This window comes from Pristiophorus japonicus, chromosome 4 (assembly GCF_044704955.1).
Source record: "Pristiophorus japonicus isolate sPriJap1 chromosome 4, sPriJap1.hap1, whole genome shotgun sequence".
Taxonomy (NCBI): domain Eukaryota; kingdom Metazoa; phylum Chordata; class Chondrichthyes; family Pristiophoridae; genus Pristiophorus; species Pristiophorus japonicus.
The window spans coordinates 86996069-87008871 of record NC_091980.1 but is presented as its reverse complement, the minus strand read 5'-3'; the positions used below and the strand labels follow the sequence as shown (position 1 = coordinate 87008871).

The following is a 12803-nucleotide window of genomic DNA, read 5'->3' as shown; positions in this document are numbered from 1 at the left end:
ATGATTTGTGTGACCATACAGGCATGATTAGCAGCATCCCTGTTTCACGATATAATCCCCCTACAGTTCATTGTTGAAGTCACCTATTGAATATTCTGTGTGGTTTTGCACACTGGTCCATTAAACACATTCAGAAAAGAAGCAGAAGATCCGAGAACTTAAAGCCCTAAATAATACAACTATGCAGCTGACCTTGCTGTGATTCTGGCAGTGCAGGATTCATTGTGTCTGTTGTACACTTCAACTTTTAACTCTTAACATTTAAAAGCATTCAGAAAAGAAGGGGTTGGGGGTAATATATTAGCATGGATAGAGGATTGGCTAACTAACAGAAAACAGAGAGTTGGGATAAATGGTTCATTCTCTGGTTGGCAACCAGTAACTAGTGGGGTGCCGCAGGGATCAGTGCTGGGTCCCCAACTATTTACAATCTATATTAACGACTTGGATGAAGGACTGAGTGTAACATAGCCAAGTTTGCTGATGATACAAAGATGGGAGGAAAAGCAATATATGATGAGGACACAAAAAACCTGTGAAAGGACATATACAGGCTAAGTGAATGGGCAAAAATTTGGCAGATGGAGTATAATGTTGGAAAGTGTGAGGTTGTGCACTTTGGCAGAAAAAAAATCGAAGAGCAAGTTATTATTTAAATGGAGAAAAATTGCAAGTGCTGCAGTACAGAGGGATTTGGGAATCCTGGTGCATGAAACACAAAAGGATACTATGCAGAGATCAGGAAGGCCAATGGAATCTTGGCCTTTATTGCAAAGGGGATGGACATTAAAAGCAGGGTAGTCTTGCTACAGTTTTACAGGGTATTGGTGAGGCCACACCGAGAATATTGCATGTAGTTTTGGTTTCCATATTTGAGAGAGAATATACATGCTTTGGAGGCAGTTCAGAGAAGGTTCACTCGGCTGATTCCGGAGATGAAGGGGTTGACTTATGAGGAAAGGTTGAATAGGTTGGGCCTTTACTCATTGGAATTCAGAAGAATGAGAGGTGATCTTATCGAAACGTATAAGGTTATGAGGGGGCTTGACAAGGTGGATGCAGAGAGGATGTTTCCACTGATAGGGGAGACTAGAACTAGGAGGCATAATCTTAGAATAAGGGGTCGCCCATTTAAAACTGAGATGAGAGTTGTAAATCTGTGGAATTCGCTGCCTTGGAGAGCAGTGGAAGCTGGGTCAGTGAATAAATTTAAGACTGAGATAAACAGTTTCTTAACCGATAAGGGAATAAGGGGTTATGGGGAGCGGGCAGGGAAGTGGACCCGAGTTCATGATCGTATTAAATGGCGGATCAGGTTCAAGGGGCTGTATGGTCTACTTCTGCTCCTAGTTCTTATTAAATAATCGTGCCCTACTGCGCTAATTTCTTTCCATCCCCTTCTGTTATGATAAACTACAGCAATGACATAACCTGAGCTTTTGCATATTTATTTGCATATATAACTTAAACGAAGCAGGAATTTAGAATTGCAAAATTACTACATTTTTTCATGGTTGAGTATAATCATATTTCAGTCTTAATAATCGCTTTGCCTTTTTTGAACAAAATTAACAAGAATTAACTTCAGAAATTATATTTTGACAGCATCCAATTCCAATGAATATTAGAAAATATTTGAAAGAGATCACCATCTGGAGATATTGTACTGGTCTGAAATTTAAATAATGTTGTAAAGTGATAGCTGAAGAAAAAATACATTTTCAGCAAAGATTTCAAAAATTTGCCAATGACTTTTACATTCTGTGTGCACACTTAACAAATTTATACATTTTGAATGTTCTCTAAAACAAACTCTGAAACATAGGGGTTTTTGTGAGTCTTGCTTTCTTTTCTATCACCGTTTATATAATCCAGTTTAAAAACTGTGATCAAACTGTCCAGGATACTTTTGCATTTCTCATCTAAACGAGACCAAACAATGAGGAAATACACCAGAAAAATCACTACTGCTGAAATAAGCTAAGTTCTCTTGGGTTTCAGAAAGATTACGAAGGAAGGCTTGGTACAGACTGCAAGCAGCATTACAGAGAGTTTGATGAGTATCAGTAGGATGATGTCACAACAGGTGCAGCAGAGTGAAGAGTCGGTGCAGACACTGGGTAAGGTTGAAGAAGTAGTGTATGGAATACCTCTGATTTCCTCCATGTTAAATTATTGTGTGACACAAATGAAGGATTTTTGTCTGGTGGGTTATTTATTGGATTCTTGCTGGTCACACGACATACAGGGTTAAGATTACGCACTGTTAGCTGATTCTTCAAGGAGATTGCTGTGTGTCTGTAGCTTGTTCCTATGGGATAAAAGATTGTTAAATCATAGGCAGTCCCTCAAAACGAGGATGACTTGCTTCCACGCCAAAAAGGGATGAGTTCACAGGTGTTTCAATGAAGGACCTAATATTCCAGATCCCGAACTACATCTTGAATGGTGGAAGATGCTTGTGCTGGATTTTTTTAACGTGTGGTGGCCATTGCACACCAGCCACCACACGGGCTTGACAGAGCTAGGTCTTGGTCCAGTGGCAAAGGTTAACCAAGACGACTGGAGACCTGCTCTGCTGCACGGGCCTAGTACGCACACATATCGCAGTCTAAGAACATAAGAATTAGGAACAAGAGTAGGCCATCTAGCCCCTCGAGCCTGCTCCGCCATTCAACAAGATCATGGCTGATCTGGCCATGGAGTCAGCTCCACTTACCCGCCCGCTCCCCATAACCCTTAATTCCCTTATTGATTAAAAATCTATCTATCTGTGATTTGAATACATTCAATGAGCTAGCCTCAACTGCTTCCTTGGGCAGAGAATTTCACAGATTCACAACCCTCTGGGAGAAGAAATTCCTTCTCAACTCGGTTTTAAATTGGCTCCCCCGTATTTTGAGGCTGTGCCCCCAAGTTCTAGTCACCCCGACAAGTGGAAACAATCTCTCTGCCTCTATCTTGTTTATCCCTTTCATTATTTTAAATGTTTCGATAAGATCACCCCTCATCCTTCTGAACTCTCAATGAGTAAAGACCCAGTCTACTCAATCTATCATCATAAGGTAACCCCCTCATCTCCGGAATCAGCCTAGTGAATCGCCTCTGTACTCTCTCCAAAGCTAGTATATCCTTCCTTAAGTAAGGTGAGCAAAACTGCACGCACTACTCCAGGTGCGGCCTCACCAATACCCTGTACAGTTGCAGCAGGACCTCCCTGCTTTTTTACTCCATCCCTCTCACAATGAAGGCCAACATGCCATTCGCCTTCCTGATTACCTGCTGCACCTGCAAACTAACTTTTTAGGATTCATGCACAAGGACCCCCAGGTCCCTCTGCACCGCAGCATGTTGTAATTTCTCCCCATTCAAATAATAATCCCTTTTTACTGTTTTTTTCCAAGGTGGGTGACCTCACATTTTCCGACATTGTATTCCATCTGCCAAACCTTAGCCCATTCGCTTAACCTATCTAAATCTCTTTGCAGCCTCTCTGTCCTCTACACAACCCGCTTTCCCACTAATCTTTGTCATCTGCAAATTTTGTTACACCACACTCTGTCCCCTCTTCCAGGTCATCTATGTATATTGTAAACAGTTGTGGTCCCAGCACCGATCTCTGTGGCACACCACTAACCACCGATTTCCAACCTGAAAAGGACCCATTTATCCCGACTCTCTGCCTTCTGTTAGCATGGATAGAGAATTGGCTAACTAATACATTTCCTCTGACTCCGCGTACCTTTATCTTCTGCAGTAACCTTTTGTGTGGCACCTTATTGAATGCCTTATGGAAATCCAAATGCACCACATCCATCGGTACACCTCTATCCACCATGCTCGTTATATCCTCAAAGAATTCCAGTAAATTAGTTAAACATGATTTCCCCTTCAGGAATCCATGTTGCGCCTGCTGACCCGTGCTGCCCCTGGGCCCTCGCCTCTTCTGGCCCCGAACTCATGCCTCTCCCAGATCCCAATCACATCCCTCTACATTCTCTCGCTGCTTCTTCGCCCCAACCTCGCCGCTCCTGCTGTACCTGCCCACGCTCCATTCACTGACCTGGACCTTGATGACGTCACTCTTCACTGCCATCGCCCTCCTGCACCAGCTCACGCTGCTCCCTGAAGTAACATAGAAACATAGAAAATAGGTGCAGGAGTAGGCCATTTGGCCCTTCGAGCCTGCACTGCCATTCAATGAGTTCATGGCTGAACATGCAACTTCAGTACCCCATTCCTGCTTTCTCGCCATACCCCTTGATCCCCCTCGTAGTAAGGACTACATCTAACTCCTTTTTGAATATATTTAGTGAATTGGCCTCAACAACTTTCTGTGGTAGAGAATTCCACAGGTTCACCACTCTCTGGGTGAAGAAGTTTCTCCTCATCTCGGTCGTAAATGGCTTACCCCTTTCCTTAGACTGTGACCCCTGGTTCTGGACTTCCCCAACATTGGGAACAATGTTCCTGCATCTAACCTGTCTAAACCCGTCAGAATTTTAAACGTTTCTATGAGATCCCCTCTCATTCTTCTGAACTCCAGTGAATATAAGCCCAGTTGATCCAGTCTTTCTTGATATGTCAGTCCCGCCATCCCGGGAATCAGTCTGGTGAACCTTCGCTGCACTCCCTCAATAGCAAGAATGTCCTTCCTCAAGTTAGGAGACCAAAACTGTACACAATACCCCAGGTGTGGCCTCACCAAGGCCCTGTACAACTGTAGTAATACCTCCCTGCCCCTGTACTCAAATCCCCTCGCTATGAAGGCCAACATGCCATTTGCTTTCTTAACTGCCTGCTGTACCTGCATGCCAACCTTCAATGACTGATGTACCATGAAACCCAGGTCTCATTGCACCTCCCCTTTTCCTAATCTGTTACCATTCAGATAATAGTCTGTCTCTCTGTTTTTACCACCAAAGTGGATAACCTCACATTTATCCACATTATACTTCATCTGCCATGCATTTGCCCACTCACCTAACCTATCCAAGTCATCTGCAGCCTCATAGCATCCTCCTCACAGCTCACACTGCCACCCAACTTAGTGTCATCCGCAAATTTGGAGATACTACATTTAATCCCCTCGTCTAAATCATTAATGTACAGTGTAAACAGCTGGGGCCCTAGCACAGAACCTTGCGGTACCCCACTAGTCACTGCCTGCCATTCTGAAAAGTACCCATTTACTCCTACTCTTTGCATCCTGTCTGCCAACCAGTTCTCAATCCACATCAGCACACTACCCCCAATCCATGTGCTTTAACTTTGCACATTAATCTCTTGTGTGGGATCTTGTCGAAAGCCTTCTGAAAGTCCAAATACACCACATCAACTGGTTCTCCCATGTCCACTTTACTGGAAAATCCTCAAAAAATTCCAGAAGATTTGTCAAGCATGATTTCCCTTTCACAAATCCATGCTGACTTGGACCTATCATGTCACTTCTTTCCAAATGCGCTGCTATGACAAACTTAATAATTGATTCCATCATTTTACCCACGACCGATGTCAGGCTGACCGGTCTATAATTCCCTGTTTTCTCTCTCCCTCCTTTTTTAAAAAGTGGGGTTACATTGGCTACCCTCCACTCCCCAGGAACTGATCCAGAGTCTATGGAATGTTGGAAAATGACTGTCAATGCATCCGCTATTTCCAAGGCCACCTCCTTAAGTACTCTGGGATGCAGTCCATCAGGCCCTGGAGATTTATCGGCCTTCAATCCCATCAATTTCCCCAACACAATTTCCCGACTAATAAGGATTTCCCTCAGTTCCTCCTTCTTATTAGACCCTCTGACCCCTTTTATATCCGGAAGGTTGTTTGTGTCCTCCTTAGTGAATACCGAACCAAAGTACTTGTTCAATTGGTCTGCCATTTCTTTGTTCCCCGTTATGACTTCCCCTGATTCTGACTGCAAGGGACCTACGTTTGTCTTTACTAACCTTTTTCTCATTACATATCTATAGAAGCTTTTGCAGTCCATTTTAATGTTCCCTGCAAGCTTCCTCTCGTACTCTATTTTCCCTGCCCTAATCAAACACTTTGTCCTCCTCTGCTGAGTTCTAAATTTCTCCCAGTCCCCAGGTTCGCTGCTATTTCTGGCCAATTTGTATGCCACTTCTTTGGCTTTAATATTATCCCTGATTTCCCTTGATAGCCACGGTTGAGCCACCTTCCCTTTTTTATTTTTATGCCAGACAGGGATTTACAATTGTTGTAGTTCATCCATGTGGTCTCTAAATGTCTGCCACTGCCCATCCACTGTCAACCCCTTAAGTATCATTCGCCAATCTATCTGCCTCATACCTTCAAAGTTACCCTTCTTTAAGATCTGGACCATGGTCTCTGAATTAACTGTATTCTTCTCCATCCTAATGTAGAATTCCACCATATTATGGTCACTCTTCCCCAAGGGGCCTCGCACAACGAGATTGTTAATTAATCCTCTCTCATTACACAACACCCAGTCTAAGATGGCCTCCCCCCTAGTTGGTTCCTCGACATATTGGTCTAGAAAACCATCCCTTATGCACTCCAGGAAATCCTCCTCCACCGTATTGTTTCCAGTTTGGTTAGCCCAATCTATATGCATATTAAAGTCACCCATGATAACTGCTGCACCTTTATTGCATGCACCCCTAATTTCCTGTTTGATGCCCTCCCCAACATCACTACTACTGTTTGGAGGTCTGTACACAACACCAACTAGCGTTTTCTGCCCTTTGGTATTCCGTAGCTCCATCCATACCAATTCCACATCATCCAAGCTAATATCCTTCCTTACAATTGCATTAATTTCCTCTTTAACCAGCAACGCCACCCCGCCTCCTTTTCCTTTTTGTCTATCTTTCCTAAATGTTGAATACCCTTGGATGTTGAGTTCCCAGCCTTGGTCACCCTGGAGCCATGTCTCTGTGATGCCAACCACATCATATCCGTTAACTGCTATCTGCACAGTTAATTCGTCCACCTTATTCCGAATACTCCTCGCAATGAGGCACAGAGCTTTCAGGCTTGCCTTTTTATTACATTTTGAACCTGTAGAATTTTGCCGTAAAGTGGTCCTTTTTGTTTTTTGCCTTGGGTTTCTCTGCCCTCCACTTTTACTCACCTTTTTGTCTTTTTCTTCTGACTCCATTTTGTTTCCCTCTGTCTCCCTGCATTGGTTCCCATCCCCCTGCCATATTAGTTTAACTCCTCCCCAACAGCACTAGCAAACACTCCCCCGAGGACATTGGTTCCGGTCCTGCCTAGGTGCAGACCGTCCGGTTTGTATGTATGCCTTTATGCTGCTCTTGGGCCGCTCGCTGCACCTTTTATGGCCCCGACCTGCGGCTGGTGTTCTCACTGGTCGGGGCCATAAAAGGAGCAGCGAGTGGCCCGGGAGTGGGTGGAGGCCCCGACCTGCGTGAGATTGTTAAATATGCTGCTGTCTGTTAAGAATCTTAGACCTATTTGGTCCAAAGTGGCATCTCTTTTGGTTGAAGACACGAGTGTTAAATTCCTTTTTAAAAAGTAATTGGAAGAGAGCGATACGATTTTCAGAAATGGATCAAACCATTCAGTTCAAATATCGCATGTAATTGATACTCTGAGGATCTTTCATTTATAACTATATCTGAGGTGAAGATGTGAGTCTGGTCTTTGAAAGATCCAGAGCCATGATTCTTTGTAGTCCCTTTGACAGATATATCTGTAGCCAGGAGCTAATGATAGTGGGTTTGTATTTGACTGTCTGCAGTCAGGTCACCAGCTAGTCTGAAACCATCAGGGTACAAGCCTAGTTAATGGGAGCGAGGGTTACTTATAAAGTTAAATGTCTGTGTTTCGGGGGCCACTCTTGTGTTGAAGGCTAATACAGGATATGCATCTTTGTTTTTGGCATTCCAAAGAGATTGCAATTACTATAAATATACTGTTTGTATTGAAAACTGTTATATGCGGAATAAATTTGTCTGGTGGTTTGTAGCCTGAGTCACGGTCTGATGGTGTTATTCTTTCACCTACAAAAGATAAGGGGTTTGTGTGGTACCACGTGATATATCCCAGCAAGGTCGAGTACAGTGTTTCAACCCTGAATCTCACTACATTTACTTAGGTTATTGGGCAGCAAAAGGCACACTATTTTGTAGGGGATGCATGATCCATTTATGAAAATAGTCAGTGGTGCTGAACGCAAGGAAATATTGAAAGAAACAACTTGAAATTATATAGCACGTTTCACATTCTCAGGATGTCCAAAACGCTTCAAAGCCAATTAGTTTTGAACTTTGGTGTTGTAATACAGGCAAATGTGGCAGCCAGTTTGCACACATGGTCCCACAAACAGAAATCAGATAGATGACGAGGTAAACATTTTAATTATTATCACGCATAAAAATCCAAAATAATTTTAAATTATTGACATTGCTTAATTAATTCTTCCCTGACCAATGTGATTTTTTTGAACAAATTAGTTGCATTAATAAAACTGCAAATTCTGTAGCTGATCGCAGTTTTGCATAGAAAGCTATAAATGCGATATTCTACCATTCCAGTTCTAACAGTGAAGTGAGGCCATATGATGGTTGGGAGCTAACCAAAAAGTACATTGTGACAATTCCATTATCAATGTAAGCATTTGACACAGAATCTAGTAATACTTGCATTTAAAAGATCAACATTTGCAATAATGTCAAAATGCTTTTGTCTGAAATACTTGGAAAATTTGAACGTAAATATCAAATTTAATCTCAGCATTTGCAAAACTTTATTGAAATGCAGATGCTGTAAATGCCTATCAATTTTAGCACATTATCCCAATATTGTATTATTTTATAGGTTTCATAAATATGAGATTTTTATAATGAAGTGAGGACATAGAACAAACAGACTGGAAAATATATTAGGGCTATAGGATGTCGTCAAGTTTTGTTCATTAACATTTAATTTGCTGATTGTAGGATCTTGTGTGCAATTTGGCTGTTGCATTTGTCTACATAACGACAGTGACTACATTTCAATAAAAGTGCTTTGGGGAAGCGATCAAGCACTGTATAAATCTTTTCTTGTTTTCTAGTCATTGTTTTAGTGGTTATTCTCCGTTCTTAAGTGAGAACAAATGAATGTACTTTGGGTTAGTTCTCAAAGATGTAATGGGAAATATAATCAATTCACTACCGCTTTATTGGTTACAATAAGTACCTTGATTGACTTGTTTTGGTACTATACTGCTCATCTCCATTTTTGATGCTACTATTTTTTTTTAATCATCTAAGTTTCATTACTAGGAATGTGGCTCTTTGTCTTGCCTTGTATTGTTTTAATATAAATCTTTAATTAATTAGTATGTTTCCTTTTACTTAAGCAACATCCTCAAGAACGGTTCAGGAGACAAATGAAGAATTTAAAAACATGACTGGCACCATTCAGCTGGGGCGCAAGTTGATCACAAAGTACAATCGCAGAGAGCTGACTGACAAGCTGCTTATTTTCCTTGCATTGGCTCTGTTTTTGGCAACTGTCGTATATATTTTAAAGAAACGCTTGTTTCCTTTTTTATAGAGCTGGAATAAGAGGCACAAGTGGAAATTGAAATTGGGAACATTTAAAAAAATTATCCAGGGCATTGGTTGTGAGGATGATGAAACTACAGGTTGGACCTCATCCTTGGGACCTGACCAGTGTCGAACCAGAGAATTTTCCGAACCAGGAAGGTGGTGGCAAAGCACTCTGAGTTTGTAGAGTTCACTATGTGAGTTAGGAACAGCTCCTAGTCCCCATTATCTGGCTCAGGGGTTCTCAACCAGAGGGCTGCAGCCACCTCTGGGTTCACCCTAAATAACCACCAGGATTTTTTTTAAAGGAAAAGTGCAAGGTGGGATTGAGCTGAAAAAACTGGCGGCTCCGGCCCAGACCTGTTTTTCCCCCCGCTGTCCCCCCTCCTCCCGATCATCTGCACAATGATGGCGGCAGCTGCCGCTGACCCCAGGCCCTCGTTCACTGAGAAGGGAGAGGCGGTGATCGCTGAGCGCAGATCCCCTGGCTCAAGCTCGCCATCCTTCGCTCTGCTCTCCTCTCCTCTCGCCAGGTTCTGCTGTACACACGGGCGGAGTTGCCTGCTGGCCGAACAGTTGCAGTACAACTGTCAGAATTCCTCCAGAATCACCTACCTGTCCAACTGATTCGACATCGAGAGTTACGATCCAAAGCGTCTGACTGCACCGTTAACTTATTCTGCGCAATATTGGAAACTCCTGGTTGGCAGACAGATTTTAGCCTGGACACTATTGCGAGCAATTTGGGAGAAAAATCATGAGAGCCTTAAAACTCTTTTTTTCCCCTGCAAACTAATGCAGAACCATGGATGTTTTCGGACTAGAGAGTCCCGGACCAGAGAGGTTCAACCTGTAGTTGAAGTTTTATATTTGCATGTGAATTGAAATGGAAGCAAATTAAAAGAGCCTTGTAAATAATGTCTTGTTTTATGTTCATTAAACTACCTAATTGGAAGTTAAATGACCACGAGGAAGCTAAGCATAACTGTTTCCAACTTCAGATATTTTGTTTTTTTCCCTTTTCTTCAGATGTGTGCTGTTACCTAATTGGCAGGAGCATCTAAGAAATGAGACAATTTGTATCTAGCAACAGTATAAACGCTAAAATTTCTAAGATACAACTGTTTTTATTAATATCTATTCTTAATATGTATAGTCGAGCCAGCTGAATTTCATTGGATTCCAAAAAGACTGCTTGTATTTAAGTAATTAAAAATATTACCCCAGGATGTAACTAACTAATTCCTTTTCAAACTATGAGCAGTGTAAATAGTTTTCAGCAATTTTTTATCAGTGGAATCAAATATCTTCAAATTTGCCCGAATGGGACCAATTATTTACTTCCAATGTGATGCTACTTATATTAATGTGCTGTATACATCTATTTTTGTAACTTCTTCATATTGAATACAAGTGTCTGGATCCTATTGGAAACAATTATGTAAATGGTTACTACAATTGTTTAGAATGTTTGCATGTTTAAAAATATGGAACAGATTTGTTAGTAAGTATTTAAATGGTAATATGTGGGCAACATGATTAATCTTATTTAGCTTGTACAAATGAAGCATCTTGGCTGAGGCATAAAAAAACTACCAATTATTAGAGTAAAACATGTATATTGCAAATTGTTAAAAATAAAGCTTTGGAAAAAGTGTATTCTAGCTACTATCTTGATGAAGCTCTGTGTTTAGTGAAGGCAGTTTAGAGGGAAATAGCTTCTGTGTATTTTATACCACATTTGTGCCCTTTTTGCATTCTTGTTCCTCATCTAAACTTGGATCTTTAAAAGGATTAGTAAAACTCAAAATTGTCATTTGCCCCTAAGTTGAGTCAAAAATAAACATGAGCACTTACTCGGGACGTGGCAGAGACCAGTCTCTTCCCCTAATTTGAGGGAACTCTGTATCCCGAGTAAAGTGAGTTATGCGGCAATGGCTTAAGTGGACAGAACAGTCTGGTTCAGCATTCTGGCCTTTAAGCTATATGAGTTTCTCCTCGTTAATCCAGGATGTGCTAATACAGGTACTATCTATTTCCCACTATTAGCCATTCACAAAGCTGTGATATATGGAATAATAGTGATACAGCACAGAAGGAGTCCATTTGGTCCATCACGACTGAGAGACCTATCCAATTGGCCCACTCCTTTGCCCTTTCCCCATAGCCCTGTAAATTTTTCCCCTTCAAGTATTTATCCAATTGCCTTTTGAAAGTAGTTATTGAATCTGCTTCCACAACCCTTTCAGGCAGTGCATTCTAGATCATAACTCGTTGTGTTTTTAAAAAAAAAAGGTCTCCATGTTGCCTCTGGTTCTTTTGCCAATTACTTTAAATCTGTATCTGCTGGTTACTGACCCTTCTGCCACTGGTTCTCCTTATTTACTGTATCAGAACCCTTCATAATTTTGAACATCTCGATCAAATCTCCCCTTAACCTTCTCTGCTCTAAGGAGAACAACTCCATCTTCTCCAGTCTCTCATACTTGCTAAAAGATTAAAGTATTTGATGTGAGTATGCTGAGGGTGTCTCCTGGTGTTGCCTGCTGTCTTCAATTGTGCAACACCTCTGGCTCAGCGTCACACCACTGCTGTAGTGATCATTTTGCTTTAGATAGGCTGAAATGTTGTGGTTTTAATTCTCGAGAGATTTTCATCCACTGTGACTGAGTGCATGGATGTAAATTGAGTCTGAAAGCAGTTCCTGAAGCACTGCAAACAGTGGATATTAAAACAAATGATAAACCAGTGGTTAAGCAAAAGTGGATGATGAAAATAGTAGCTCACTAGCCTGTAAAAAATGTCCCTTAAGTGCAGTGTATTACTGAAGGAACTGAAGACTGAAACTGGAAATAGGACTGCTGAAATTGCTCACTCACTCGAACTGTCTTTGCTAAAAATTGCTAGGAAACAGAAAATTGATTTGCCGATGTAATTTATGTCAAAATGCCCCATTGTTTTTTTTTGCACGTGACATGCTAGAGGCACAGCACATTTGAACTCCAGTACACTGTACATTTGAACTCCAGTACATTGTACATTTGTGATTGTGATTTCACTGCTACAGGTATCACTTAATTGCCAGTCTTAGCCATGTCTACAAGGGAATAGGGGAACATACTTGTGCATCTCCTAGCAATTGACTGACGAGCAGCTTAAGCTGAGACTTGTGAGAAGATCATCTAAAGTTGGTGTGTGGACAGGAAGACCAGGAAAGGGTGCTGTGCTGTGAAGAAAGTAATTTTTGGGGTGGGTGGATGA

The 12803-nt window shown here is 41.6% G+C and overlaps 1 protein-coding gene across 1 annotated transcript in view; it reads left to right on the top strand.

Moving 5' to 3' along the window:
• Positions 1-11242, top strand: part of LOC139262113 (vesicle transport protein SEC20-like) — a 52927-nt gene extending 41685 nt beyond the window's left edge. The window contains exons 5-6 of the mRNA XM_070877260.1: positions 2002-2120; positions 9353-11242. Of these exons, the coding sequence (XP_070733361.1) occupies positions 2002-2120; positions 9353-9549 (316 nt within the window). The 3' untranslated portion in view covers positions 9550-11242. The remainder of the gene's footprint in view (positions 1-2001; positions 2121-9352) is intronic.
• Positions 11243-12803: the final 1561 nt, after the last annotated feature.